This window comes from Aspergillus brunneoviolaceus (genome assembly GCF_003184695.1).
Source record: "Aspergillus brunneoviolaceus CBS 621.78 unplaced genomic scaffold BO95scaffold_45, whole genome shotgun sequence".
In the NCBI taxonomy this organism is placed as follows: domain Eukaryota; kingdom Fungi; phylum Ascomycota; class Eurotiomycetes; order Eurotiales; family Aspergillaceae; genus Aspergillus; species Aspergillus brunneoviolaceus.
Window position 1 is genome coordinate 249997 of NW_020290775.1, and position 26992 is coordinate 276988.

Consider the following 26992-nt stretch of genomic DNA (forward strand, 5'->3'; position numbering starts at 1 on the left):
CAAGACAAGTAATGGTATGTGGACAAACCCCCAAAACCCCCCCCCCCCCCCCCCACTTTCCAAAATAGCGAAGGCTTTCCTTCCTGCTGAAAGGTGTGCCGTGTGTCTCTTTGTGTATGTATAAGTGTGTGCGTGCGAGTGTTGTCTGTGAAGATAAGGCAATATCATATCTTCTTCTTCCCCATGTTGTCCAATCACTCATTGACCATGGTCGGGTATAGACGAGAGAGTTTTTGATCACGATGCTGCATGCTGCTGCTGCTGATGATGTTGATGATCATGTTACCAGCATCATGCCCCCTTGTCTGCTTGCTAGCATATCGACTTCCTTTTTCTCTTGTTCGGTTTGCTCAGAAAATCCACCGTCTAGGAAAAAGGCTAGGCTAGAAATCTAGAACGAGATACTACTAGACACTGCCAGGACTAGATTTATTGGTGGGGGGAGTGGGGTGAGGGGTCATCACCGCCAAAGACCGTAGGGTTCCCTGCATGCTTTCCAGAGTTTGATGGTTCCATCTTCGCTTCCGGTGCCGTAAAGCTTGCCGTCGGGCGAGAAGCTTACGGACCAGATGGGGCCGTGGTGGCCTTTTTGGACTTCTACATGGGATGTTAGGACCGTAATTTCTTTGTGGGGGGGATTGGATGGGTTTGAAGAGAAGAAGAGACAAGGGTGAAGGCGGGCAGGCACCTACCGAGTTCTTCCCCGGTGAGCAGGTCATATACCCGAGCCCAGGTATCATCGGCACTGCCGGTGACCAGACGACTGGTTTCGTTGTTGACCGCCGCGCTGGCGACCTCGTATCGGAAGTCCATCTTCTTGAGGAGGCGGCCGGGGTTGAGGCCGTCGAAGAGGTAGACGGACTTGCCGGCGGCGACGGTCAGGATGCCCGCGTCGTTGGGCCGCACGGCCAGGGTGTTGAGTTCGCAGCTGCCGATGGGCCCGTCGACGGTGTACTCGACCACCGGGTGGCGGGAGCGGAGGTCCCACCACCGAATCTTGCGGTCCTCCGCTGCCGTGGTGAGGATGTTGTAGTCTTGGTTCCAGACGATGGATTTGATGGTGCCACCGTGCACGCCGGGTCCGATCTCGTAGCTCGTCACGGTGGATGGTTGCGTGCCCTCGGCGGGGGTGGAGGCGCCCGTGGCGAGCGTAGGCGACGAGCTGTTACTGCCACCGTCGCTGCTGCTACTGCTGCGCGTGAGGTCGAAGATCCGCAGCTTCTTCTCGTAGCCGCCCGTGGCCAGGACGCGGGGCGAGGGCTGCATGGGGAATGCTACGGCTCGGCAAATGTGCGAGTGCTGGAGCGTGTGCAGGCACTCACCCGTGTGAGTATCCCATACTTTGCTGTGGGGTGAAGGTTAGTTCCAGAGCTGGCTGGCTTCGGACGATTGCGCGGGTTGAGAACCTACGCGGAAAAGTCGGCCGCAGCAGTTGCGGCGATGGTGGCGTCAGTGGAGAGACGTGCCTGCCAGACTGCACCTTTGTGACCCAGGAAGGTTCCAATCCTGGATTGGTGATCATTAGTCTGAGAGCCAAGGGCTTTGGTTCTAGATGTGGAAGTTGAACGAACCAGTCACCAGTAATACCATCGCGCAGCATAGGATTGTTATCTGTGCGGGTGAATTAGCGTGCCAACCTTCATGAGGGTCCGTGGCGGCTGCGCAGCGTCGCGTACCTTTGCATGCGGAGATGAGGTAGTACTGGTCATCCTCAACTGTGGAGGAGAAGTTGATGTGCGGCACAGGACGGGAATGTCCATGGCATGTCAATGGCACAACTTTGGGAATATCTATGAGATGTTAGTCATGAGCAAAGGTGCAAAGAGAGAGATGAAGACCTCGAGACTCACCAGCAGCCATTTTGAGCTTTTCTATCTGGAGATTCTTTATAACAAGATCTTTGGGTATTGATGTCGCGATCGGTTGCGGGCGGCCGTTAATGTCAAGCAATGGTTGTCTTCAACAGCAGATATACAAGCTGTTTGAACAGAGATACAATCGGAGAACCAAGATCACGGATTTAAGCAAAGGATGAGGGAGATGAGTAGATGTAGAAATACAAAAGGAAAATCGTCGATCTCGTCAAGTCATCAATTGGCCCAAATAGTGGGGGGTGGAGTGGGAAGCTCTAAGAATGGGTTGCAGGAAGTTGAGGGGGAAGAGGTCGAACTGTACAATCGCACACTGCAGGGCTGTACAGAGAAGGATTGAGGAAGATGATAAATGGCAACTCAGTTCTACAACACACAGTCGAGGGGAAATTTGAGCCCAGCAGGGGGGTCGGAAGAGAGGAAAGCGACGCAAATCAACGGGATGATGTGCTCTTTTTTTGATATTCGCAGATCGCCTTACAATTAATTCCCCTTCCATCCCCGAGCTAATCCTATTTGGGTTTAGATCGCCTACACGTGAGAGACTCTAATCTATGCATCTCAGCCACTGTAAGACTGTATAGTTACTCGACATATCGATGAGTATCTTGAATCCACATTTTGTCAGGTAGACTACATACATCCAATACAATTATTCTTATAAATATCATCAATCAAGAGGTGCTACTATGCCTATATTGTACAATGATATTGAGGTACTGTAACTCGTGTTAAGGACTTGCGTTACACCCAGCATACCAATTCTACTCAGTAACGTTATTCTTCCACCTTCAGACTCCTTCAGTGGTCAACCATTGAGGGAGTCTTATCAGTCTCTGGATATGTACAGCTTAAATCTTTCGTAGTTACCTATCTACCAATCCAACCATGACTCCTCCTATTTAGCTTATCAACCACTGCTCCGATTCTAGCAACTTCTTCCCGCCCAAACCGGCCAGCTGAGCCACCGCCCACGTGATGGCCCGCGGAGGTACCATGGCCTCCCTAAGCAACAGCTCCCAGGTACTGCCTACTGACTGTTACCTCCCAACCAGGAACCACCAGGGTGCTCTGGAGGTTGATCTTTGCACTCTTATCGTTGTCATCCTTCTCATTCAAACCACCTCCCTCAGTCCCTCCATCTCCCCCACCAAGCTCTTTCACTTCACTCCCCTTGTTAGACCATCAGTTCATGTATGCCTGAGTTCAAGATCTCCGCTTCCCTGGAGGGCCACGGCGATGATGTAAGAACGCCCCCCTCCCGGCTGTTGACGCTGACTTTGCCCACATCCACCCTGCCCCCCCATTTGGCAATTCCCGACAACTGATCATTTTATTTTTATTTCGCTGTATCATAGGTTCGCGCTGTGGCCTTTCCTCATCCGAATGCCATCTTCTCAGCATCTCGAGATGCAACAGTGCGACTATGGAGACTAGTGTCTACCCCGCCTCCGACGTATGACTACAACATCACTTCTCACGGGTCAGCCTTCATCAACGCCCTCGCATATTATTCCCCCACACCCGACTTTCCCGATGGCTTGGTCCTCTCTGGCGGACAAGATACAATCATCGAGGCGAGGCAACCCGGCAAAGCCGCTGATGACAATGCGGACGCCATGCTCCTAGGCCATGCACACAACGTGTGTGCGCTGGACGTCTCACACGAAGGCGGATGGATCGTAAGTGGAAGCTGGGACTCCACGGCCCGACTCTGGCGAGTAGGTAAATGGGACTGTGATCTTGTCTTGGACGGTCATCAGGGAAGCGTTTGGACGGTGCTTGCCTACGATAAAGACACAATCATCACCGGTAGGTGCCATGTTGTTCAACGATCGCATCATCTCAGTACTAACAAATCATTAGGCTGCGCGGATAAAATTATCCGTATTTTCAATACCTCTGGCAAACTTCTCAAAACTATCAAGGACTCTCAAGATGTCGTGCGAGCGCTGTGCAAGCTTCCTCCTTCTCACCCTTCCGGCGCGCACTTCGCTTCCGCAAGCAACGATGGGGTTATTCGACTTCACACCATACAAGGACAACTTGTCGGAGAGCTTCACGGTCACGAAAGTTTTATTTACTCGTTGGCTTCCTTGCCTTCTGGTGAGTTGGTCAGCTCTGGCGAAGACCGGACGGTCAGAGTGTGGAATGGCATGCAGTGCGTGCAAACGATAACACATCCCGCGATCTCGGTTTGGAGTGTTGCTGCTTGCCAGGAGACTGGGGATATTGTCACAGGTGCCAGTGATCGGGTCACTCGCGTCTTCACCAGAAGCGAGGATCGGATCGCAAGTGCTGAAGTACTTCAACAGTTCGAAAAGACGGTCAAGGAGTCCGCGATTCCGGAACAGCAAGTCGGCAAGATCAACAAGGAACAACTTCCCGGTCCTGAGTTTCTCAAACAGAAATCAGGCACTAAGGACGGTCAGGTACAGATGATTCGTGAGACTGATGGTAGCATTACTGCCCATACGTGGTCGATGGCATCGCGCGAATGGATTGCGGTAGGCACAGTGGTCGACTCCGCTGCCAGCAGCGGAAGGAAGATTGAGTACTTGGGTCAGGACTACGACTATGTCTTTGATGTCGACGTGGAGGACGGCAAGCCTCCTCTCAAACTACCATACAACGTCTCTCAAAACCCATATGAGGCCGCAACCAAGTTCATTCAAGACAACGAATTGTCTATGAACTACCTTGATCAAGTCGCACAGTTTATCGTTCAGAACAGCCAGGGTGCCAGCCTTGGCCAACCTAGCCAAGGCCCGACACCTGCTGGTGCCGACCCTTGGGGAACAGAAAGACGCTACCGTCCTGGAGACGGACAAGAATCGCAAGCTACCCAGCCTCCGCCGGCCCCGGAGCCCCGCCCCAAGGTCCTCCCTCAGAAGCAGTACCTGTCGATCAAGTCCGCCAACCTCAAGGTAATTGCTAAGAAGTTGCAAGAGCTGAACGAGCAACTTGTGTCATCTGGATCGAAAGAATTGTCATTAAGTCCATCCGAGCTCGAGACTGTGGTTTCTCTATGCACGCATCTAGAATCCTCGAGCTTGAATGAATCGCCCATCGCAGATACTGGTGTTGTCTTATTATATAAGGTCGCAACGCTGTGGCCTATTTCGAGCAGACTCCCCGGTTTGGATCTCCTCCGCTTACTCGCCGCCGCCACTCCTGCGGTCGCTAGTGCGGACTACGATGGGAAGGATCTTATCACAGGGCTACTTTCAAGTGGAATTTTCAACTCTCCATTGAACGTGAACAATGCAATGCTATCGGTCAGAATGCTGGCGAATCTGTTCGAAACGGAAGCTGGTCGCAACCTGGTCATAAGCCGATTCGATGACATTTTGCCTGCCATCAAGTCTGCTTTGTCCGCCAGCGGATCAACGCCCAATCGAAACCTTACAATCGCTGTTGCGACCCTCTACATCAATGTCGCCGTCTACTTGACCTCTGGAGGCAACGAAGCGGCTCCTGAGTCGTCGGAGAAGGGATTGGTGCTTCTTGCGGAGCTTACGCAGATGCTTCAGGGCGAGAAGGACTCCGAGGCAGTCTACCGTAGCCTTGTCGCATTAGGAACACTGGTCAAGGCACTGGGGGAGGAGGTCAAGGCCGCGGCAAAGGAGGTATACGATGTGGAAGCCCTTCTCAACACCATCTCGAGCTCTGGACTTGGGAAGGAGCCGAGAACCAAGGGCATCATTGGTGAGATCAAGGAGTCGCTTTCGTAGGGCGAGCACTTAACTGAAGAGTATCTCTCTGAGTTGATAGAGAGTTCTTGATATTCTATATTCATAGGGATTATACATATTGGTTAACGATAGCGATGCACACCTGCATGAAATTAACTATTGACTAAGTAACCGTCAAGTCCATTCACTAGGGAGGGTTACATAAGGTCCGACTGTCCATCCTATGGAATATGAATAGCACTTTCAACCCGCTTGTGGATTCATTTCCATCCCACGACCCTTAAATCCAGGGCACACACCCTCCCTTGTACTATACTATACAACTTACCCCCCCCTCTGTCTCATCGATACTCAAAACACAATCCCCCTCCTCAATCTACAACCTCCCCTCCGCATCCACCCCAACCTCCAACACCTGATCCACCTCCTGATAATCTGGCACATCCAACCCATACTTCTCCGCAATCCCCCGCGTCAGAAACCTCCCGCCCACAAAATGCCTCCCGCGGTAGAACTTCACGCACGGCTTCGGCGCCGTCAGACTGATCAACGCCTCCGGCATGAACTTCGCCCCCGGTCCGTCCCGCGGCGGTCCGCTCTCGATGTCCCACGAGCTGGGCGCGTCCACGCTCAGCACCGGGATCGTCGCCGCTTCCATCTGGCTGATGATTTCCGGGAACGGGTCGCGCAGCGGCCCCCCGAAGCTGAATCCGAAGATCGCGTCCACCAGCAGGTGCGAGGTTTTGATGGCTTCCGGCAGGTCGTGCGTGTCGTTCAGGATCGGGATGGAGAGGTTGCGGAGTTGGGTTTTGAGGCGCTTGTGAAGGGTTAACTTTGGGTTGGGTTGGTTTGGGTTTGAGGGTGAGGGGTAGGGGATTGGGGATGAGGTTGGAGTTTGAATTTGAATTACCTGGTAGAGCTCGTTTTTCCCTTCCTTGGGGTAGTAGATTGTTGGGTTGTAGCCGAAGTGCGCGAGGTGGCGCGCGGCTACGAGGCCGTCGCCGCCTGGTTTGGGTGAGGTGGTTAGGTCCGTGATGGTGTTGTAATGGGACTGGGTCATTGGGGGATAAGATGGGGATGGGGATGGGCTATGGCGGTGGCGTTGAAGGTGACGGTGGTAGGTGGTAGGTGGTAGGGATCGAGTGCTAACCATTATTCCCGGGACCGCAAATGACGAGAATGTTCTTTCCTGCGCTCGGGGGATGGATGCGGTATACTGTTTTTATCTCTGGCGTTAGGAATGGATTGTTGCTGAATGGTGGGCTGGCTGGTATCGGCGCGCACCTGCTTGAGAGACTGATAACCCCGCAAGCTCCATGAGTTGATCTAGAGAGAACCCGCCGGTCTCCATGAGATCCTTGTCCAGAGAGGCGGCATCTTTGGAGGAGAGAGCCTATTCGCAATCAACACGATGTTAATGACCCGAGCTCCCTCTTGGGGATGTAGGTTGCAAAGCTCATGAGCCGACTGACCTTCAATGACATTTTGGCTGATGTACTAAATTTCCGGAAGGAGGCCGCGAGAGGAGGTTTCCGCCTTAGGATGGAGGAGAGGAGCATACAAGCGTGTCAATTTTAAGCTAGTGAGTACAGCGTTGCACAGTTTCTCAGTGAGGCTATTTGAATTGGATTAGGAAAGATTTAATTGTAAAAGCTACTCAAGCTACAGCACCATGATTGCTAGATAAGTGTTCGCATCGATTGCATTGCATCATTGTTATCGACGTTCCCCACCGTCCGGCGCTAGTCCGACTCGGGCGTTCAATCCGGACAAACTGATCCTCCGGACAGGCTGGAAACTGCCGCGGAGTCGGAGATCGAGGGTCTACTCCAGCTCGTTGTTCAGTTGAGATCTCCCTTTGCGCTGGCTCGGTGACTTCTCAATCTCTTCCAATTGAACCCGAACTCCTTCAAGATGGTCGTCCGTATTCGTCTGTCCCGCTTCGGGAACAAGCACCAGCCCTTTTACAACATCGTGGTTGCGCAAGCTCGGTAGGTGAATTTTTTCTAGGTCTCTTTTGAAGCGCATGTGCTGTGCTGCTACCGAGGCGTCTTGAAATTTGCCCCAGCAGCAGTCTATCGACGAACTTGAATCATTGCGCTAACATCAATTGTTCGCTCAGTTCGGCCCGCGACTCCAAGCCCCTAGAGGTCATTGGTACTTTCAACCCCGTCCCTCAACGTCCCACCGGGCTCTCCGACGAGGAAGCCCGCGCCGCGAGAGCATACAAGGATATCTCGCTCGACCGATCTCGGGCCAAGTACTGGTTGGGTGTTGGCGCACAGCCCAGTGACGGTGTTTGGAGGTTACTGCACTTGGTATGTCCATTTTCCGGGGAAGGCTTTTCTCGCCGCAGGACGGACAGCCACGATAAGGAAAACCACCTTTTTACTGACTTCGAATGTGCTCCCAGGCCGGTCTCATTGAAGCGAAGAAGGTTCCCAGCAACTAAACCCAACGAGCGCGTCTACATCGTTCCTTGATACATCTGTTGTACATTTAGCACGAGACATGAGGCACTGGAGCTCTGGGCCAGTAAGCCGGTCGAACAGGGCCCGTGACTCGTGAGAAGAAAGGGAAGAGAATCCGAGGGGAAGGGCAAGTTTGGAGGGGGAAAGACATCCCTGGATGTTCCGCCTCCTGGCATTACTTATTGGCGTTTATTGAGAGAGTGATATACATTTGGAAACACTTCTGGGATTATGTACATTATGTGCGCTGATTATGTGACTGCGTCTCGCATTGTGATTACTAGCAATTAGCATCGGTTTTGTGATGGGGTTATGTTCTCATTTTTCTGTCCACTGAATCCTGTATGCATGTGTTGGGCATGACTCTTGGGGTGGGTGCATGTTCAAAGAGTCTAGAACTGGAGTGAGGCAGTTAGTACTTCCTTACTTTGATGCAGGCTTCACTGCTGGAGTATGTAGTCTGTCACGGGGGTACTTTTTCTTTTTCTTTTTTTTTTCTGAACAAGCCGTTCAGAGGGAGTCATAATAGCGAAAGTAGGACCCAAGTAGTACTTTTTGGTTGCGGTCCTTGCATTTGAGGTCTGGCAGGTGACCAGGCAGGGAATGACCGCCCACCACAGACACCACCTGCCCTTGGATTAGCACTGTCATGATGCTAGCTTCCCATCGGTGACCATAAACTATAAGGTTCCCAACGACAGGTTATATCAACATGTCAGCGCGTCTCCGGCATGATTCAACAAATACCTCATAAACGGCTGCAACCCATGTATCGGCTTCACAAGTGCCATCCGGTGGTGACTCCGAATTACCTAACATGCATATAGGCATCAACGGCCAGGCAGAAACCACTACGGCGACCAGTTACCAAGGCCGACCCAGTGCCTGATTCTTGGTGTAAACAAGAAGCTCGGACATGGGACTCCTCAGCTTTCACCATGGGCAGGGGTTGACCCTGCCCTGTCTTGACTGCCGCCCAATTTGTAGCAGATCTACTTTCTGCGGACATTTAACTCCAGTCTGTCGTCCAGTGCTTTGATGCCGGGCTTTTTCTCCCCCTCCCCCTCCTCTTCCACCCTCTCTTCTACTTGTTGCTTATTGTTACAATTGCCGCGCATCGAAATCAGACCTGGGCCAATCTAATTCAGGGGACAGGCGCCGCATCAGCCAGTCCGGAGGCCCATCTGTCTGACGGGCCGTGGTGATTGGCTTTCCTGCGGAATTCCAGGCAGGAAGATCAACATCAGAGTTTGAGCATTCCCATTGATCCATGGCAAGCCACACACATATCCAGGGCCTGCTTCCCTTCACCAGATAGGGTGGTGGCCACACGCCTATCTCCTCTCTTCCACCCACCACTGTACAGTTCTGAACTGTACTGTACTTCCCATGCCCGCGCAGGTTGGAACTAGTCCGCCAGACTTTAACTTGTCGCCTCATCGGACTATATCGTGGTTGGTTTGTCGGAGAAAGTAGCGGCCTCAGAAAGGGTCCAGGAAGGTCATCCTGCCCCGGCTTTAGGTATCTACTGTACATGTCGGCATGTGGGTTGTTCCTCTACAACAAGGTGTATTGGGGGGGCTTATCGTGTCGTCGGAAGAGACGCTGTGCAGGATATGGTGGCGGGTTCTAGACAGAGAGAGGGAGAGTGGGTGGGGGGGGGGGGAGCAAGAACTGCGCGACCCAGACCTGATCCCCTGATTCCGTCTTTTCCCTGGTCAATAACAACAACAAGCCTTCTTCTTCTTTCCTTCTTCTCCCTTCGCAATCACATGATAGGAATCTGGCCTCAAATTTGGCAGACTGCAGGCTACGATCACGGGCCCTGAGTCTTTCAATATGGTTGATTAATTCATTTTGAGATCTTCCCAGACTGGTTTTCGTCCGGTCGATGCATGCGTCTCGGGCCGAGTTTCTAGACCCCAAGAGATACAGGCCGTCGGTTTGGGTCAGTCTACGGTCTTGTCCAGATCACATAGTTAGGGATTGTCCCATTTGGTGCTTACTATGCGAAGACCACCGCCAGAGCTTTGCATGTTGATCTCTCCTTTCCGTTTTCCTTCTTCACAATGGAGACGCCGAAATGCGCTCGTGGAGCCGCACAGCAAGAGGCTCCTGGTCGCCGGGAACCACGGGTTTCATCCATGGGCAGGCTTTCTGTCGTACAGTGAGACTTGCTCGTGATCAGATGAGAAGAGAAGATTAGGGTTCTTCTCTGACATGGTTGAGATACTTGTTTTGGCTTTAGCGCATGAGAAAGCATTCGTCATATACGGAGTACGAACTGCAGTTGCGCCCGCCGTTGAGTAATTACTATGTAGTAGTTAGAGGAGGGAACAGGGGTAGCAGAAGAGAGCAGAAGGTACTAAAGAATTAGTTCCTGGGTAGTTTGGTTGATTGTTGGTTAGTGCTTCAAGCAGGCAGCCGGCATCTAGAAAGAGTTGCTTGCGTGCTAGACTCACTACTAAGGTTAACTAGCCTCGGAGCGTGTTGAGTGTTGGTGGGATTTTAATCTTGTCACCAACTGTCGAGTCATGCCGCCACGGATAACGCGGGGTTCATTCCAGGTTCCGAGCGTTTGTTTCGCAGGGTGTGTCGGGGAGCCAGGACCCAGATCGACCATCTGTTCAATTGATTTTGATTTTTGATTTTTATTGTTCTCTTCGCGTCTCCCCCCTTATCGCGCGAGACCATCCCATCCGGGCCAGACTTGGACAACAAAACAACTGGAGTTGGCTGAATTGGTGAATGACGAGGATAGTAATTTCGATATTGCGATAAGTGCTAATCAACTAACTAATGCATAAATTGTTAGCTGCTGAATCAGCCACGTCCCGCTGGCCTCGGCACACGCACTTTCCTCCACGTTCGCATCCGTCGTGGCGGTTGTTTGCGTAGAATTAAATGGAGCTGCAATCGGCATCTCCTTGCTTGCATATTTCGCTCTCCGATGGCAGGCGACTCGCACGCAGTCAGTCGGCTGTTGCAGCAAGCAGCCGCTCCGGAGATTCAGAGAGGCTAGAGAGACAGAGGCAGTGATTGATTCATGGTCGTGTTGATTAATCTAGTACTCCGTACTCCGTACTATCATCATCATCATGTGCCATCACTATCTCTAGAGTACAGTACGTACAGTACTCGTAGTCAACTTGACGACACCACACTTCCCCGGGGAGATCGGGAATCACTGGGCAATGGATTTTAGTCCCTGGTCTTTAATATCAAGTCGCGTGTTGTGTTCATCTCGAACTGCCGGGTCGCGCTCGAGCTTCTGGCACGCTCGTTGGACAGTGGATAACTAACTACCTTACTGTAACTACTAGTAAACCACCTTAATAGTGCATGATAATAATTTACCTACTCCGTACTTTCCGTACCAAAGTCCCTCACTGAACGGACTGGGTGAGTGAGTGAACAGTCGTCCTCGAGCCAGAGTCCAAGGGACTTCCGATTGTCCATCATTTGCAAACTCCTGGAACGGAAGCAGACTGGATCCGTGGAAGAAGACGAGAACGAACACTCACTCTCTAGAACTAATCCACCATCGATCGGTATTCTCCCCTCCCTCCCTCCCTCCCTCCCTCCCTACCTCTGGTCTGTCTCTCTGTCTCTCTCTCTCTCTCTCTTTTCGACTACCACCAACACTTCGACTTCCCCCTAAAATCTCAAGGACCGTTCCGGGCTCGATTCATCCATTCATTATTGGCATATTGCTCTCTTGTCTGGGACGGACAGACGGACGAACTGCCACTCCCTCTCTTTTTTTCGCTTTTCTCTTTTACAGTCATTGTTCAGTGACTCTCTACTTACCTAACTATCCTTTCTTCCTTCCTTCCTTCCTTCATCTCTCTCTCTCTCCCACCCCAGTCCGTTCAGCCAGTCATCATCATCACTACTATCATTCTCCTTTAAACATCATCATCGCCGCCGTCATTCCAGGTTCACCACCTCCACCATAGCAAGCCTTCTTCGCCTCCAGTTTCTACTTGATATTCGATTTCTTGAGCATAATATGTTTGCAAGTCATTACATGTTTACTCACAACATCCTTTGATCGCTGTTGAGGATCCATTTGGCTACTTCATACTTCTTTACTTTGCGACTTACTACTTAGATATTACTACTGCTACTTAACTAGGCACTTCCCCCCCTCTCCCCTTCACTCCAGCCTGCTTTCTTTCTCTTCCTCCCTCCCTCCCTCTCTCTCTCTGTTTTCTGTCCGCACCCACTCATTCCCTGCCTTTTCCCTCTTCCTCTTCCCTCTCCCTCCCTCTTCCCCCCCTCCCCCCCAAAAACCGAACCTTATCCTTTCCCCGATTAATCTCTCTTCCCTCTCAATTTCCACACCCACTCCCTCTTCCCGTCTTCGGTTCATACTCGTCATCCTCTCCCACCTTCCACCTCCCATTTCCCTTCAGTCCTCCCTCCTCCCCCCCCTCCCGTCTCTTTTCCATTCTGCATCTTCCTCTCCTTTCATCATACTCTACCCACCCCCCACTCCCCTCCTCCCCACTAATACACCACGCCATTGTCCTACACCACTATTGTGATCATCAAAATCATTTAATCAGTCCTTTCACATTCTCACATCTTTCGATTCACAATATTTACTCGTGTTATTATTCCGTTTGAGGTTTCAGCCATTGTGTCGTCGCCGTCAATTCCTCATTTTGTCGCATATCGCCTCCTGAACGCGGCCGAACGCGGCACTTCTATTCCAGTCGCGCGCAACCCAGCATATCGCACTCATCGCACGTCTCACTTACCTTGGACTATCATCTGTCACTAGATTACTTATAAGTGATAAGTTGCTTGCGTTACCGTTCCAGCTACTAATTCTTTCATTGCTGGCTCCTCCAACCGGTGCCGCCTGTCACCCATTTGACTTTCGCTCCCTTGCCTTCCTAGAGAGTCCGTGCTCCTCGAGTCTGTTCGTGGAATTTCATTGATCGATCGACTTGACACGTTGATTCATTCCTCTGCAAGGCATGAGTGGAAGTTCGAATCAATCCACCCGCACGAGTCCCGGCTCTTTCAGCACCACTCAGCGCACACCGTCTGTATCCTCGGGCGCGTCGCCGACTCACCAGTCGCTTTCAGCTTCTCAGCCGCCCTCGACGGCCCAGAATGTGATGTCGACCGACGTGTACAGTCCGCCCGCGTCGCAGGCCTCTTCATCGCTAGCTCCTACGTTCACTCACCCCTTCTCCCCAATCGCGCCCTCGTCGTCCTTTGACACTGTCGCTTCGACCACCATGCGCTTCGCCGACTCGGCACAGTCGCTAAACGGCTTCGCCCGTCCTGTCAATGGGGCTGGTGGGATCATATTGATGCGGAAGCTTCCGCGCAACACCAGTCGCGAGGCTTTGCGCAGTATGCTGCTATTCGCGAAAGACCTCGTGGAAGCTGAATTCATACCTTCTGACCATCCGGAAGATAATGGATACCTTTGTGCAGTCGCGCGCTTTGGCACGCTGGCCGCTGCTGAAGAGGCGCGGGCTTTGCTCCATGGAAAACCGAATTCCAAGAACGATGCTACCATGATTGTGGAGGTATTGACCGGCCCAGTGGGATCGTCGTTGGCACCTAGACGGAACACCATTGATCACACTGCAACCCGCAGTCTGTTGGGAGGTGTCAACGGAGCGTTGTCGCGTCAATCGTCACGGTTCAACGGAACCTTTCAGAGTCTGGAGAAGCTCAGCGCGACAACCGGAGCTGCCAACGGTGATGGTCTGCCAGAGTCAGGTTCCCGCCTGCACAACATCTTTGCTCCACAATCGCCACTTGGAAGTGGGATCCCTGAATTGCCTCGTGTCAGCGGCAAATCGATGATCGATCAAGACATTGACGAAGACACGGGGGAACTTCTTAAGGACCCCGTTGGCTATGCGGAAAACGGACATTCTGGTGCCGTATCAGCTGGGCGCCGTGCAACGAATCCTCAGATTTTGAGTAATCAATTTGCCAGTATGTCCCTGGCGACTAACATCTCATCGCCACCACTCCAGGGCTACACTCCTCAGAACTCTGCGCATATGGGAGTATCTACCCCTGCATCCACATATCCGCAAGCAATGAATAACATTGGGGCCGGCCACGGATTTCCCTACGGCAACCCGCACATGCACCGCCACAGTCTACCTGCTGCGAATCCGAACGATATGAATCCGCCTTGCAATACTCTGTACGTTGGTAATCTTCCGCCGGATACCTCGGAGGAAGAGCTCAAGGCTCTATTTTCTAAGCAGCGTGGTTACAAACGTCTGTGTTTCCGGAACAAACAGAATGGTCCTATGTGCTTTGTGGAGTTCGACGATGTGGGTACCGCCGGAAAGGCGCTCAACGAGCTCTACGGCTTCAAATTGTCGAATAGTATCAAGACTGGGATTCGACTCAGCTTTTCGAAGAACCCTTTGGGAGTGCGTTCCGGGCAACCGGGCTCCATGAGTGCATCGAATACCATGACTTCTCAAAGCGGTGTACCTGGCGGCAGCAGCCTCGGTGGGATTCACAATAGCCATGTGTTCTCTACGGTCAGTGGCCCGCCACCTGGACTATCAGCGCCTCCCGGTCTCGCTCCCCCCTTGGCGTTGAGGAACAACGGCCCTATCCATCCTGTCAGCAACATGCATGCCCCCATTCCCACCAATGGCGCTTTCAACCCCAACTCCAACCCGGGCCTTGGAATCCGGACCAACTCTACGATGGTTTCACCTCCTCCGCCGCTCACCGGTGGGGCGCCGAATCTGGGAGGGTTCAACTTTTCCTATCCGGACTACATGATGGGCCGCTAGAGGTCAAAAGAACAATTTTACGTCTCTGTGGAACACTAAATGTCCGCGATGCTTGATGACCACTGGGCTACCTGGCGTATTGGGGCGATTATCGTTTTTTATAAGTTAGATTAGCATTTGGAGGGTCACCTTCCTCCTCGGAGTAAGGATTTTGGGCCCTGGACACTTTGACTTGCGTGGTTTTCTTTTCATATTGCACTCTGATAGCATGGAAACAGGGGCGCTGCTTGCATGTCTGCTTTTTCTGGAGGGGAATCTTGCATCTGCGTGAGGATTTTACATTGATCAAGTCCCTGTTGCGTTGTTTCCTGCACCATCTTCATACCCCGTATCTGTGCCTTGTTTTTTTGCCTTCGAATGTGTTCTTGCTAAAGATTGATCGATTCCCTACTCTTATTCGTGTGCATTTTCCTGAGTCAGTTCCAATCATAACCACCAATGTTTGCAAATGGGGCAAGGCGTTGACATGGGTATACACTTAAGACTTCTGGAAGGCTACTGTTGGCTAGCTGCTGCATCGTCGCACGTTACTAGTACCATGATTCGATTTGGCTTTTCCCTCACAGCGTCATATCTTCTTGTATTGGTCATTGGTTGGCTCAAATGGGACACTGTTCTTTCCTTCTCTCTCCCTCTCTTCCTGACTTGTGGCTTCCATTCTATAGCTTTGATTTCTTGCGCCATTGGATGGATGGTCGAAACGGTGGGAGCGTGGCAAAAAGAGGCGTGCTCAGTGTTATTAGTATTATTTTTCATCCTTCCTAATTCCCACCTAATGAGATACTCGTAATTGCTTCAATCCCGCAACGCCGCGGCGGCAGTAGCAAACTTCCTATCTGGGCAAGTGGGCCTCAAACCCACGAAAGTTGGTCTGCTCACGTGATGCAACCGCATCTCCCGAAAAAAGTTTCTTACCCTCGATTCGCGTGCAGTTCTCTTTCTTTTTGCTTCGTCAACATTCACCTCTACTTGCTTCACCCTTCCCCCTCCATCCCCCCTCCCCTCCGGTCAATTGGACCTCCCTTCTCTTATTCCCGCATTCATTGACCTCATCTTACCTACTTCTCCTCCTCTGGTCCTCTTTCATCCCCTTGTCTCATTGTCTAGCACAAATACACACCAAGATGGCTCAACGAATACCGAACCACCTGGTCTCTAACTCCCTCCTTCCCTACCTCTCTTCCTCCCCCTCCACCTCTCTCTTCAGACTCACTACCGCATACACATCTTCTTCCCTCACAGATGCCTCGCGGCCGGCTTCTCGCTCCTTTTCTACCACAAGACCTTCACAAACCAAGCTTCGCAGAGAGATGATCAGATGGCTTCGCGGGAAAGGGTCCGAACTACAACATCACACCCCTGGTGAAACCAACTACATCACACATACTAACAAGCCTTTTCCCGGAAATCCTCTTTATCGCAGCGACCCTATACTGAGCGAGGACATGCGCAACGAGATTCATCGTCAGGTGACCGTTCAGAACAAGAGCGTGCGGGCTGTGAGTGTCCAGTATAGCGTGGATATGAGGAGAGTAGCTGCGGTAGTTCGACTGGTCGAGTTGGAGAATCAGATGAAAGAACAAGTATGGCTTGCCCCCTGCCCTTCCCTTCTACACTTGCTCCCGCGTCCCCTCAAAAACGCCTCTCGGATGCAATGATGAGACAATTATAAAAATCGATTAGTCTTTATGACCCAGTCACTGGGCATGATTACAACGCCTTTAAATCTGAAATGCATCAAATACCCACCTTCTTCTGGAGTTAATTTTGTCGACGCTGTCTTTTTTTTTTCTAGCAAAGCTAACGCGTCGTTCACCAGGGCAAATCCCTTGCACTCCCCTACGCGCGTGCCATTCATGAAATGGTTCCTGTCACCCACCTGCGGGAACACGATGACAGACGGAAGTCCCACGAGACCATTAATGACCTGCCGGTTCACCGCCTAACCGACCCTCAAATCTTCTACCCTGTCTCCGAGTCTCGGCAATTCAATCGGATTGACGCTGGCCGCGTGTTCTCTGCTGCCCCTGCTTTGAGAAACCAGCGCGCTGAATGGCTTGAAGCCAACCCCGACGAGACTATCCGCAGGATCACTCAGGAGAGTCCTGCCAATATTGAGAAGGTCGGCAAGGGTGACGAAGAGCACCAGGTCCTTTTGCCCGCGGACGCTCGTATCCCTCACCCTCACATGATCACTCATGAGCGCAATCGCTTGACCATTGGTAAAACTGAGCCCGCCGAGGTCCGTCAGAAGTATCGGGAGCGTCTCGAACAGGAGACCCAGGTAGAGCTACAGCGCAAGGAACGAGCCCAGCAGCGCCTGGAGATGAAAACCCAGAAGGTCCAGCCCGAGAATTCCCGGTTCGAGTTCCGCTTCACGGATGTGGTCGTCAGCCGGGAAACCACAGGCCTCACTGGCCGGGGTCACAAGGCTCCTGGTCGCCGCTATGGTGTTCCCAGCTCTGATCGGAAGAAGGGCCAGGTCAAGATCCCCACTCGCGTGAAGGTCTAAACCCCTTCTCGATCCTTCTCTCTCTCCCTCTCTCTTTTCTACCATTTGCGACGTTCTCCTCACCTCAGTGAGGTCTTCGAGAACGAACATTGTATGGATGTTATCGGTATGCCAATGATGGGTCTGGTTTGCTTTCCCCCCTGCTGAACTGTATTATATGGGCGTGTAATTCCTCTATTCCTGTTGTCCTTCCAGCTTTGTTTATGTGTGTGCCGGTTCCTTGATTCTCTTTTCTCCGCCCCAGGATGGGATGGATCTATCTCAACAGATTCCCCTTCAGCCGGAGTACTGTATTATACAATTCCCTGTTTACCTTTCTTTCAGATCCTCTGGTCACTATCTATCTATCTATTTACCAGTGCAGAGGACCCTACATCCCAGGTTCTCATGCCAAAGATACAACCAACCAATCAACATATCAACAACATGACTATCAATCTACAGTTGAAACGTCCTATGATATTTCCTTTTTTTTCCAATTGATTTCTTCGTAGAGAACTTACGATAAGTGTCTATGAAGCTATATTCGTCTCGGATTGAGCTACACAAGGTAGGGGAGAGGACCTACTTCACCCGAGAAAAATCCAATCCCCCCCTCACTTCTCACTCAAACCCATACACAAACTCAGCACGGGAAACCGGACAAGATTCAAGAATTATATGCAGGTTGTATATCTGTGTATGTATGTGACAATTGTACTGTACTGTGTAGTTGTACTGCACCCTAGTGGGTGACGTAGGAAAAAAAAAAAGGGAGGGGCGGTGAGGGCAAGAAAATGTGGAAGCAGAGAGATATAGGTTTCCACAAGAAAATAAAAAAGCTTTCTCCATTCGTGTGCGGGAGAATAGTCGTCCCTGTCGCGTGCTTGATTCACCAGAATTGATAAGGGCATTCTGACGTGCAATATGCGATAGAACGGGCTGTTCTCCGGAGGAGAGACCTCAATATTCCAAGACAAGATGAAAAGGTGAAAGGAAACTAAGCGGGGACGACCCGGCCCGGACATACATAAGAAAAGAAAATAAGAATAGGAGACCAGACCAAAAAGAGAAGGAGGATTTGAGATAGCCGGGTGAACGTGATCCTGATTAAGCAAGCAAGCAAGCAGGCCAAGACTAGAACTGAAAAAAAAAACATCGAGCTGAGCAATAAAGGGCTATGCTGGGTATCCATGGGAAGAGACACACAAAGTCGCGAGGTAACTAACAGGCCGCCAGATTGGGGGGAAGAGGGCTGCGGGAGGCAGTTAACGAAGATAGCAGGCGGCGGATTGCAGTGAAGCGAGATAACACCATATACACACCAGCTGGTTGCGCCAGGGATTGTCGTGAGTGAAGACAAAGAGGTAAAGGTGAGTGGGTAGGTGCGTTTGTTTGAGAGGAGGATGTTGCGGGGAATGGAGGAGAGTTCTTTTGACGGATAATCAGAGTGCGTCTGCATCAGCTGAGATACCTGGGACTGGGACAGATGTCACCGGGCTGCTTGGCGAATCCAGTCCCTCTCCGCTCCCACTTCCGGAAGAATCCTCCGGGGTCACATCAATGGGTTTGGGCAGATGGAGGGCCTTACGCTCCTTCTTGCCATTCTGGCTGAGCATCGAAGACGGCGAGGGAGTGATACTCGGGGACGGTTTCTTCGAGGCTGTCTCGGGTCCGGTCTGCATGGGGCTTGTATGACCCTCCGCCGTTGGGAAGTAGTAAGTATCATTGGCGTAGCCACGCCACTTGCGCCAGCCCTCGAAGTCGATCAGAGCTTGCATGCATCCCCATTCCGTGACCTTCTGCTGCAACCATTCAAATCGCACAGGCTGTGAAGAGATCGCTATTAGTAAGGGGTTAAGTCATGGGAAGTCAGACAACATACCTTGGTCAAGAAGTCATTACAGCCGGCCGCCAGAGCTTCGTGACGATCACTCTGCAAGCTGCTCGCCGTCAACGCCACGATAATGACCGGGCTTTTGAACAGAGACAAGTCATGTAACGTGTCTTCTTCATTCAGGGGATCACTGTTGCCTGGAATGGCTGGCGGTGAGGTCACACTGGCCGTGGCCGCACTAGCCCGTCCATCGGCGGTTTTAGGGAACACGCCAATGCCGTTCAGCCGCTCCAGTCGCCGAATCTCCTTCGTTGCATCTAATCCGTTCATGACGGGCAATTGAATATCCATCAAGACCAAGTGGAAACCGCCCTGTCGCCATTTCTTCACGGCCTCTGCGCCGTTTGCAGCGCACTTCCAACGTACACTCAGACGCTTCATAAACGCTTCCAGAAGCCTTTGATTGATATTATTATCCTCAACAATCAACACGTTGATCGGTGGCACCGTGCCCTCAATGAGACCACCAAAGGCCCCACTTAATGACTGCGTCGCACTCGGTTTCTTCGGCTTGGCGGACGACGCAGACGGACGGGGACGCGGAGAAGCTCCACGTGCAGGAGGTGTAAGCGACTTGGCCTGAGGTGACTCCGGGGGAGGACCGGGCGGAGTGGGAATGGAGGGCACCGGCTGGGACGATAGAGGTCCTGGGACACCGTTGGGGTCTAACAGAAAAGTAAGCGGGTCTATCTGGGAAAAAGGCCAAGCCTGAGATGGTGATTGGTTCAAGAGGGCACAAACCTTTCGGAGCCGTCACCTGGCCTAGCATCGTAGGAGAGTTTGTAGTATGGCGAGTGAGTGGTGGCCGACGCGGGTGTCGATTCCCGCGACTTCCCGGCGAAGGCAGTGGCGGGGCCATACCTGTAGTGAGGATTGATATCGACGGGGCGGGATGGGCGTTGACACTGGCAGAGGAGTTGTTTGGGTGTGATGGCGGTGTGGGAACTGTGGGATTCGCTGGCATGAGAGGGAAGTAGTCGCCATGCTCGCCGGGCTCGGACTGGTTATAGTAGACTTGAGGGCGCGGGGACGGTTTGGGTGTGCGTCGCTGAGGAATGTCGATGATAAGAGCCTCTTCAATGACTTGCCCTCCGGGATAGTAGGTGTCCACCACGTTCATCAATGACTCCTCTGGGCTCAGGATCCGATCGGGTGTCGTTTGTCGATTGGAGCCCTCTCGGGGTGAGATTCGGACGACGATATCGGGCGCATCGAAAGTCTTGCCCAGAGAGTTGGCGTACTTGTTGATCACCTGGTCTCGCAGCTCGTCCACCACGAAGTCATCCGTGATGGGGACCAGAGTGGCCGACCCACCTGGCCGTTTGACCCAGATCTTGCGAACCATACCTGTACCGTACGTATTGAAGCGACCGTTGTCAAATCCGTCAGGTTCACCCGTGGGCCCCGAATCCAGCAGGCTGTTAATCAGATGTTGGTGCGACGGCGCAAGCAGTGACTGACGGCGAGAACCAAGACTTGGGCGCTTCGGGAACGGTGCGGGTGTGGTTGAAGTCACTACCTGGTAGGTTGTGGATTCCCCGGACGGAATTTCCGCAACTGCATCTAAGACGGGTAACTGGGGTTCAACGACCGCAGACCCCAGGCGTTCCAGGCCCAGATTGTTGAAGGCAAGCTGGCAAGACGGGGCGTTGGCGCGACCGGCACTTGGAGGGGGAGGGGTTGGTATCGGCGAGGGTAGGCGATCGGGGGCGAGACTCGTTGTTGGTGGGGGGTGACCGTGCTCAGAACACAAGCTTGAGTTGGGACGTTTGCTGGATGATGAGGTGCGAGCGACAGGCTTGCGCTGCAGCGGGAGTCGGGGTGCACTGGAAGATGCAGCGCCCGTTTGCTGAATGGCCGACGGTCGATTCTCTTCGCGCTGCTCTTCGACCGTATCTTCTGGTCGGGGCTTTACGGATGGAGTGTTGTCGAGAGGACCGTCGAGAGGACCGTCGAGCTGTCCTCGGCTGGAGGTCGGGACCGGTTCGCGGGAAATGTCGCCCACAGCGGCAGAAGCTAGGGAATCACCGTGCTCCGAAGCGACCGGGTGGCTGGGAGGACGGCCGTCGTCGGGAGAAGGTCGAGACAGAGTCTGGCAGGAGTGTGCGCGGCGGGCTGTTTGGTGATCGGCGGACGGAGAAACGTTAGCCGATGGGTCCTGCAGCTGTCCGTTGTCGGTGACGGAATTGACGAGGTTGTCTCGATGGGGGAAATTGTGAGGGAGAGATGATGGAGTCGGAGGACTACCGTTGCCGTGGTCGTGGTCGTGGTCGTGGTCGTGGGGATGAGGGGGAGGGGGGTCGTGGTGGGAGAAACTGGAGCTGAAGTTGCAGTCATGGCTGGACCCAGCAGATCCATCATCGGTGCTGGCGGTGGCGGCGGCCGGAACGGAGGATGTCGACGATCGCCGCCAGAGCTTCGCCTTCAATCGAAGCCACCGACGGTCAGGCATGACGCGTTGGAGCAATAGCTGCAAAGAGTTGTAAAGGAGTGACAAGACATGGGATGGTAAAGAAGAAATTTTGAAGGTTCCCTCTAATTGACTCCGTACAAGGCGTAGAAGGTGCCCGACGCCGTTAGAGGAGGGCCAGGCACAACAAATCTTCGGCCGGGAAGGAAAAGGAAAGTTAAGAATAGACAAGGAAGCAACCAGAAGAAAAGAACCCAGCTCCGATAAAAGATTGATGATCTGAAACACCCACACTAGAGCCCAGGCAAAAAGCAAATAAAAGAATGAATGCACAGCTGATGTGGTTGAATGAAGGAACAGACCCTGAAAGGTCACCGCGTCCCCTGCCGGCTCAGTTGGCATACAAGCATCAATGAGGGCGAGGAGTTACAAGGCACAGAAGTGAAGCCACTCGTCATGACTTAAGGACAGAGAGGAATGGAACAGAGAGACGATTGAACGTAATCATGAAGTAAAAAAAAGCAGAGAGAGAAATAGGAGTAGCAGAAGCTGTCTGCCAATGACCAGTCAATGAGGCACGACAGACTGTCGCTCTAGTCGATTATCGGATTAGCCTGCGATCTCTGCTGGCAAGAAAGAGAACAAGGATAAGCAAAAGTGACCCGATCAACGAAGTGGCAAACAGAATAACAGCCTCAAGAATAACATATCAAAAGGTTTAAACATTGAGAGGCTGTGACTTTGGAGATGTCATGTTTGTAGTTGTTGTGTTTGGAGAGAGGGGGGGAAGCGGAGAGGGGGAGGGGAGGAGGAGGAGGAGAGAGGGGAAGAAGAAGAAGAAGAAGAAGAAGGAAAGTGAAGCAAATGTCAATGTCAAGATCCATTGTCAAGATGTTATGATTATTAGGGGATATAACCTACCAGTCAATTTAAAATAGATTATTATGACCGTTGCAGGAACAATCGGATCGAGGGAAATAATGGTGTTATTAAAAATAAAAAAAAAACCAATTTCCTCACCACGCTTGGGCCCGACAGAGCGCCGGGCTTCGAACGGTTTAATAAGGATGTGAGAATGAGGGAGTGACCGTCGGTTTCATGCACGCTGTGTTGGCATTGCCCTCCAATTCATCGATCGGTCTGTCAATACATTTACATGCATGCACTTGCAGACAGACATCTGCATTGCTATCTTTCTCACCGGCCGAAACTTTCGATCGTTCATCCGAGCCTTTTTGCTTCTACACCGAAGGCAGTCAGTCGCAGAACTACGAAGAGCTTTTCTACGAGTTCACCTGGACCATGTGTAGGTTCTTTCTTGCGTCAGTCATTGAATAGATATCCAAAGCCCCTCCCGCAAAACAATCATATATCTTTCTCTTAAAGTCCTAGTAAAAAAGAATATCACCTCGCAATGTATATACTTCTTGGACCCATCAATAGGGAACCCCATCTCAATCACTCCCACTCTCTCGACTCTCCGCCGTGCCACCAACATGACCCTTCAAATTCTCCGGATCAGAGGCCCTCAAGCACCTCGACCGTTCTTCAAGCACCTCATCAATGCTCCTGCCCGTGGCCTTCGCCTTCCTCCGCACGGCGCGATATCGAATCCGCCAAACAATGTGGCTCGCATAGATCCCACCTTCCAGGACGACGCTTTCCCATTTCACCCCTCAAAGTCAGTAATCAGTATGCATTTTCCAAAATCCCAACGCAACTTTCCCCACAACTTACACAACAATGTACATGATCCCCCCAAGAATATCGAAGGAACCCTGCGCCGCTGCCCGAAGTCAGCCAAGTCAGCCATCATATCGAACAATCAACCATCCTCAGGGCTATAATCGCGCGCTTCCCAAAGAAGAGGAACGACCCTACCCAATGCAAAGAGGGAAAACAGTCCTCCCAAAGTGTCGATAGACAGGAAGACCCAATCTAGAAAGAACGGGGTTAGACATATCTCGCCCATGCTTGCCCCCCACCCCCAGGGTACGTGTTAAAAGGCTCACTGAATCCGACCACGCGGCCATCTCGCTTCCAGAGCTCAAAATACGGCGGGACGAGCCCCAGTCCCAACAGGATGGCGGCCACGATGCCGACGATCAGGTCGGGCCAGGTGACGCCCTTGTTGTAGGGGATCTGTTATTGGAATCCATTAGCGCGAGATGTCAGTTTGTTGTTGTCAAAGCCCATTCGGGGGTCCACGTGCTCTGAGCGTGAGGATCAAAAGGGCCTCTATCCCGCCAAACAGGACCGCAGCGCCGACCACCACTCCCGTAGCTGCGCGGCGACTGTATTGGCTGCAATACCAGTCAAAGTCAGACGGGTTGATTGATTAATAGAGGAAGACCCGGAGCCGCTTACTGGCCGTAGTACAGAACCTGACCCCAGCTCACAAGAGAGAAGAACCCGAATATCTGGGGCTGGATCTGTAGCGGAATATTCACTCCCTGCAGGATCATATAGGCTCCCATGGGGACTGCACCTGCACCGATATCATTAGCATTTGTCTGGAACACTAGGGAGAGAAAGGGCCGTAGAGGGATCCTAACGTACAAGCAGCCCAGAGAAACATCATCAAGGGTGGAAGCCCATCGGTCTTCTTCTGTTTCCAATTATACCAGATTTGCGGAATAAGTTGAATGCACCAGAGCACCGTCCCAATGGTGCCTAGGACGTTCGAGGCCACCGTGACATTGCCGTCTCCAGCCATCGAGATGCCCGGATACACTGCAACCGCTGACGTAGGCGTAAAAGGGACTTTTTAAAGGATCCGAAGTATAATCACAGCAGTTTGACCAGCTAAAAATGTAGGATAGATAAGCAATTTAGAAGCGGGAAACCCCTCTACAGACATCTTTCATACACTTGAGCCAAGCACATCATGGTCGTCATAAAATTTCCTTTTTGCTCCAGGAATGCTCCACTACCTTGAAAAACTCTGGATATGACTAGGGATCCTCAACGGCTCGAGTCATGGTGAAAGGGTCGAGATAAAGTCGGACCTTGAGGAAGACTTGCCATCATCCACTGGTTCGGGAAACGAAGCCCGTCATTGGAAGAGCGGGCGATGGAGCGGCAGCGGAACTAAGACCGAAATGGTCAATGAGATGAGAAATCCCCGCCAGTATAAGTTAGTCGGATCAACTTCCATGCAAAACACATAATCAACCAGCTCCCAAACAAGGTCAACCCCAAGTATAAATCGAGCCGAACGCCAGTCAACACGATAATTGCAATGGATCACGAGCTACGCTCGTCGCTGACTCCCCATGATCGGCTGGTGGAGAACTTGTCGCTCGCAGTTGAGAACCAGGGCCTATGCGGTGGTTAGAATACTATTCGAAGTCCGACTGAGTTCGCATGAACCAGAGAGTGAATATAACAAGTACAACCCTGTAAGCCGTCAGAGCTGGCGACAAATTCCACTGATTCATCAACCAAATAATTAATCGTCAGTCGTGCGCCTGCCTGTCCCGAGGCGACATACAAAGAAAACCTTCCTTGAGAATATACAGAAAATTCATTGAAGTGTATAAGAAACAGAGTACTGTCTTGAGAACAATATCCACATCCAGTGATATGAGCAAGGAAATACACTAGCATAGTGCCATTTGATAGACGGTCTTGGGCAATAGATGCTCGCTCCGAGCAATGAGAATCACATACATATAAAACAGGGAATGAGATGTGTCTTGGAAAAAAAATGTCCAAACAATAGCAGGTAACCAAGAAAACCATCAAGACATAAATATTCACAAACCGGATTCGCGCCGAGTGATACAACTCGAAGGGTATCAAAACAAAAAAAGATCTCTTTTTCTTCTCGCGACGGGTCAAGAAGGCGAGAATCAGACCAGGAAAGAGCAGAAAGAAAGGACGTTACACCGTGACGGACCCCATGCCGAGCTAACACGATCATATAGTCGACTGATGACACAGATGGATCACAGCAAAATCAAATAGTTGGATGGAGCAATGCCAGTGTCTCCATTGGCTTTTCTAGCCTGCCACCATCTTCCACTGACGTCAGATACCTCTAGAATCTCGTGCTTGGTGAAGCTGATCTCATTGGCGTCTTCCGGGTTGGCCTCGTAAGAGTAGATAGCCTTCGCGCGATATGGATACTCGGTCGGTTGCGGAACTTCATCAGGAGGCACACCACTGCCGGGCGGGGCAAGATTCGTTGCTGACGGGTTGCCGAAGCGGGGCTGCGAGGTGCGGTGTTCCGACCCGGGGGCTCCACCATGATAGCCCGAGACAGGCGACGAGGTCTCGAAGCCATTGAGCTGAGCAGAAGTGTACATCTGAGGTGGCTGGCTTGACGTCGTTTCGGGTCGATTTCCGAATGCGGTGGACATAGGTCTGCTGTTGCCGTACGAACCAGCGCCTTCCTTCTGAAGGGCGAATGAATCGATAAAACCTCGGTGAGAAGCCTGTGGGCTTGATCCGAAATAGAAAATCCAGATAATCTATTGCCATCGTAAGTATATGATTGCGCCGAGGACATTGCCATAAACACGTGGGAGAAAATGACGCACGATCACCATGGACAGAAGGATGAAGCCTGCACCCGCGGCTTGCGAAGCTGCATTACTCGAATAAACAAGCGAGTTTACCGAGATTGTGGAGAAGACGAGACCAGCGGACAGGTAGCCCACAATCTAGAAGCTATCAGCCTGAGGGATGTCCATAAGCAGAGACCAGAGTGTCATACCGCGATGTTATAGACCACGCCTGTATCCGTTCCAAACACGAGAGCCATCCCGACAATGATGCAGAACCCATACGCCAAGGCCCACCATGAATAAGTGGGATAGCCCCCATGGATTCCAGTGATTATCGAGGAAATGAATGCGATCAACCATGCTAACTAAGCGATTGAACCCAATTAGCCGGTGTCCGCGGAAGAATGGCCTCACGGGGCTGGAATACGTACGACGGAGATGGAAGTAGTGGCAAGTGCGAACGGGTCGCCAAGAATATTGCTGGCTCTAAATCGCACCATCTTGCGAGCGGGCTCTGGATATAGATGTGGTTTGTGAAGCGATGGTGAGTGGGAAGAGTATGCCACCATGAATGTGGTTCAGAGTCGCAAAGAATTTATATGGCGGTCGTCGGAACGATGATTTGTTGTTCACAAGGCGATGCGATGTGGCTTATGACCTCACGTTCATTGGTGGTATGCGGAGCAGCGACGGCAGGTCCCCTTTGCTTTGATTCGTAACGAGAGAGAGAAAGTGGAATGCGAACACGCGAAATGACGATCGTAGATTGCGGCAATGAGCGCGCGGATATAGGGATGGGACTACAGCGCAGTCAGTCAGCTTGGAAGAGGACGAACGTGAGCGTCGAGA

General features: G+C 51.9%; 10 protein-coding genes across 10 annotated transcripts; 5 read left to right on the forward strand and 5 right to left on the reverse strand.

The window, feature by feature from the left end:
- Nucleotides 1–52: 52 nt before the first annotated feature.
- Nucleotides 53–2311, reverse strand: BO95DRAFT_444261 (WD40 repeat domain-containing protein). The gene is made up of 6 exons (XM_025586844.1): nt 1851–2311; nt 1677–1790; nt 1572–1611; nt 1411–1506; nt 693–1345; nt 53–597 (listed from the first exon to the last, which is right to left on the reverse strand). The coding sequence occupies exons 1-6, from the start codon at nt 1858–1860 to the stop codon at nt 461–463; spliced, it is 1050 nt and encodes a 349-aa protein (XP_025440908.1). The 5' UTR covers nt 1861–2311; the 3' UTR covers nt 53–460.
- A 674-nt stretch (nt 2312–2985) lies between these two features.
- BO95DRAFT_444262 (WD repeat PLAP family protein) lies at nt 2986–5737 on the forward strand. The gene is made up of 3 exons (XM_025586845.1): nt 2986–3115; nt 3230–3683; nt 3738–5737. The coding sequence occupies exons 1-3, from the start codon at nt 3068–3070 to the stop codon at nt 5603–5605; spliced, it is 2370 nt and encodes a 789-aa protein (XP_025440909.1). The 5' UTR covers nt 2986–3067; the 3' UTR covers nt 5606–5737.
- Nucleotides 5707–7230, reverse strand: BO95DRAFT_444265 (NADHX epimerase). Its single transcript, XM_025586846.1, has 5 exons — nt 7039–7230; nt 6851–6959; nt 6717–6782; nt 6477–6571; nt 5707–6383 (listed from the first exon to the last, which is right to left on the reverse strand). The coding sequence occupies exons 1-5, from the start codon at nt 7048–7050 to the stop codon at nt 5943–5945; spliced, it is 723 nt and encodes a 240-aa protein (XP_025440910.1). The 5' UTR covers nt 7051–7230; the 3' UTR covers nt 5707–5942.
- Nucleotides 7231–7402: 172 nt separating this feature from the next.
- On the forward strand, nt 7403–8438 carry BO95DRAFT_444267 (mitochondrial 37S ribosomal protein bS16m). Its single transcript, XM_025586847.1, has 3 exons — nt 7403–7557; nt 7689–7884; nt 7980–8438. The coding sequence occupies exons 1-3, from the start codon at nt 7481–7483 to the stop codon at nt 8016–8018; spliced, it is 312 nt and encodes a 103-aa protein (XP_025440911.1). The 5' UTR covers nt 7403–7480; the 3' UTR covers nt 8019–8438.
- A 4297-nt stretch (nt 8439–12735) lies between these two features.
- Nucleotides 12736–15058, forward strand: BO95DRAFT_179481 (RNA-binding protein). Its single transcript, XM_025580867.1, has one exon. It carries the CDS (start codon nt 13026–13028, stop codon nt 14832–14834), a length of 1809 nt encoding a protein of 602 aa, XP_025440912.1. The 5' UTR covers nt 12736–13025; the 3' UTR covers nt 14835–15058.
- Nucleotides 15059–15786: 728 nt separating this feature from the next.
- BO95DRAFT_444270 (mitochondrial 37S ribosomal protein mS45) lies at nt 15787–17785 on the forward strand. The gene is made up of 2 exons (XM_025586848.1): nt 15787–16417; nt 16654–17785. Exons 1-2 carry the CDS (start codon nt 15959–15961, stop codon nt 17344–17346), a joined length of 1152 nt encoding a protein of 383 aa, XP_025440913.1. The 5' UTR covers nt 15787–15958; the 3' UTR covers nt 17347–17785.
- BO95DRAFT_179504 (uncharacterized protein) lies at nt 17470–17935 on the forward strand. Its single transcript, XM_025580868.1, has one exon. The coding sequence runs from the start codon at nt 17592–17594 to the stop codon at nt 17838–17840; it is 249 nt and encodes an 82-aa protein (XP_025440914.1). The 5' UTR covers nt 17470–17591; the 3' UTR covers nt 17841–17935.
- Nucleotides 17936–18770: 835 nt separating this feature from the next.
- BO95DRAFT_366201 (uncharacterized protein) lies at nt 18771–21674 on the reverse strand (the record flags this gene model as incomplete). Its single annotated transcript, XM_025582734.1, has 4 exons — nt 18771–19154; nt 19211–19887; nt 19964–21421; nt 21539–21674. The coding sequence occupies 4 exons, from the start codon at nt 21672–21674 to the stop codon at nt 18771–18773; spliced, it is 2655 nt and encodes an 884-aa protein (XP_025440915.1).
- Nucleotides 21675–22953: 1279 nt separating this feature from the next.
- On the reverse strand, nt 22954–24614 carry BO95DRAFT_483301 (PQ-loop repeat-containing protein). The gene is made up of 7 exons (XM_025590285.1): nt 24192–24614; nt 24000–24120; nt 23845–23935; nt 23645–23774; nt 23514–23570; nt 23370–23418; nt 22954–23291 (listed from the first exon to the last, which is right to left on the reverse strand). The coding sequence occupies exons 1-7, from the start codon at nt 24346–24348 to the stop codon at nt 23087–23089; spliced, it is 810 nt and encodes a 269-aa protein (XP_025440916.1). The 5' UTR covers nt 24349–24614; the 3' UTR covers nt 22954–23086.
- Nucleotides 24615–25582: 968 nt separating this feature from the next.
- On the reverse strand, nt 25583–26643 carry sho1 (osmosensor SHO1; the record flags this gene model as incomplete). The annotated part of the gene is made up of 4 exons (XM_025582735.1): nt 25583–26107; nt 26177–26299; nt 26353–26508; nt 26575–26643. 4 exons carry the CDS (start codon nt 26641–26643, stop codon nt 25583–25585), a joined length of 873 nt encoding a protein of 290 aa, XP_025440917.1.
- Nucleotides 26644–26992: the final 349 nt, after the last annotated feature.

Bases quoted from the DNA above. Each gene is read 5' to 3' on its own strand.
- BO95DRAFT_483301 (XM_025590285.1), bottom strand. From the start codon at position 24,348: ATGGCTGGAGACGGCAATGTCACGGTGGCCTCGAACGTCCTAGGCACC. The intron at 23,936-23,999 runs GTAAGCGGCTCC...CTGGTATTGCAG, and splicing joins CAGGTTCTGTACTACGGCCA to CCAATACAGTCGCCGCGCAG. The intron at 23,292-23,369 runs GTAAGTTGTGGG...GAAATGGGAAAG, and splicing joins GGGATCATGTACATTGTTGT to CGTCGTCCTGGAAGGTGGGA.
- BO95DRAFT_444261 (XM_025586844.1), bottom strand. The intron at 1,612-1,676 runs GTACGCGACGCT...TCACCCGCACAG, and splicing joins CCTCATCTCCGCATGCAAAG to ATAACAATCCTATGCTGCGC. The intron at 1,507-1,571 runs GTTCGTTCAACT...TCACCAATCCAG, and splicing joins GATGGTATTACTGGTGACTG to GATTGGAACCTTCCTGGGTC.
- BO95DRAFT_444267 (XM_025586847.1), top strand. From the start codon at position 7,481: ATGGTCGTCCGTATTCGTCTGTCCCGCTTCGGGAACAAGCACCAGCCC. The intron at 7,558-7,688 runs GTAGGTGAATTT...TTGTTCGCTCAG, and splicing joins ATCGTGGTTGCGCAAGCTCG to TTCGGCCCGCGACTCCAAGC. The intron at 7,885-7,979 runs GTATGTCCATTT...ATGTGCTCCCAG, and splicing joins TTTGGAGGTTACTGCACTTG to GCCGGTCTCATTGAAGCGAA.
- BO95DRAFT_444262 (XM_025586845.1), top strand. From the start codon at position 3,068: ATGCCTGAGTTCAAGATCTCCGCTTCCCTGGAGGGCCACGGCGATGAT. The intron at 3,116-3,229 runs GTAAGAACGCCC...GCTGTATCATAG, and splicing joins TGGAGGGCCACGGCGATGAT to GTTCGCGCTGTGGCCTTTCC. The intron at 3,684-3,737 runs GTAGGTGCCATG...ACAAATCATTAG, and splicing joins TAAAGACACAATCATCACCG to GCTGCGCGGATAAAATTATC.
- BO95DRAFT_444265 (XM_025586846.1), bottom strand. The intron at 6,783-6,850 runs GTGCGCGCCGAT...AGATAAAAACAG, and splicing joins GTTATCAGTCTCTCAAGCAG to TATACCGCATCCATCCCCCG. The intron at 6,572-6,716 runs GTTAGCACTCGA...CACCCAAACCAG, and splicing joins TTGCGGTCCCGGGAATAATG to GCGGCGACGGCCTCGTAGCC.
- BO95DRAFT_179504 (XM_025580868.1), top strand. From the start codon at position 17,592: ATGGGATGGATCTATCTCAACAGATTCCCCTTCAGCCGGAGTACTGTA.
- BO95DRAFT_444270 (XM_025586848.1), top strand. From the start codon at position 15,959: ATGGCTCAACGAATACCGAACCACCTGGTCTCTAACTCCCTCCTTCCC. The intron at 16,418-16,653 runs GTATGGCTTGCC...GTCGTTCACCAG, and splicing joins AGAATCAGATGAAAGAACAA to GGCAAATCCCTTGCACTCCC.
- BO95DRAFT_179481 (XM_025580867.1), top strand. From the start codon at position 13,026: ATGAGTGGAAGTTCGAATCAATCCACCCGCACGAGTCCCGGCTCTTTC.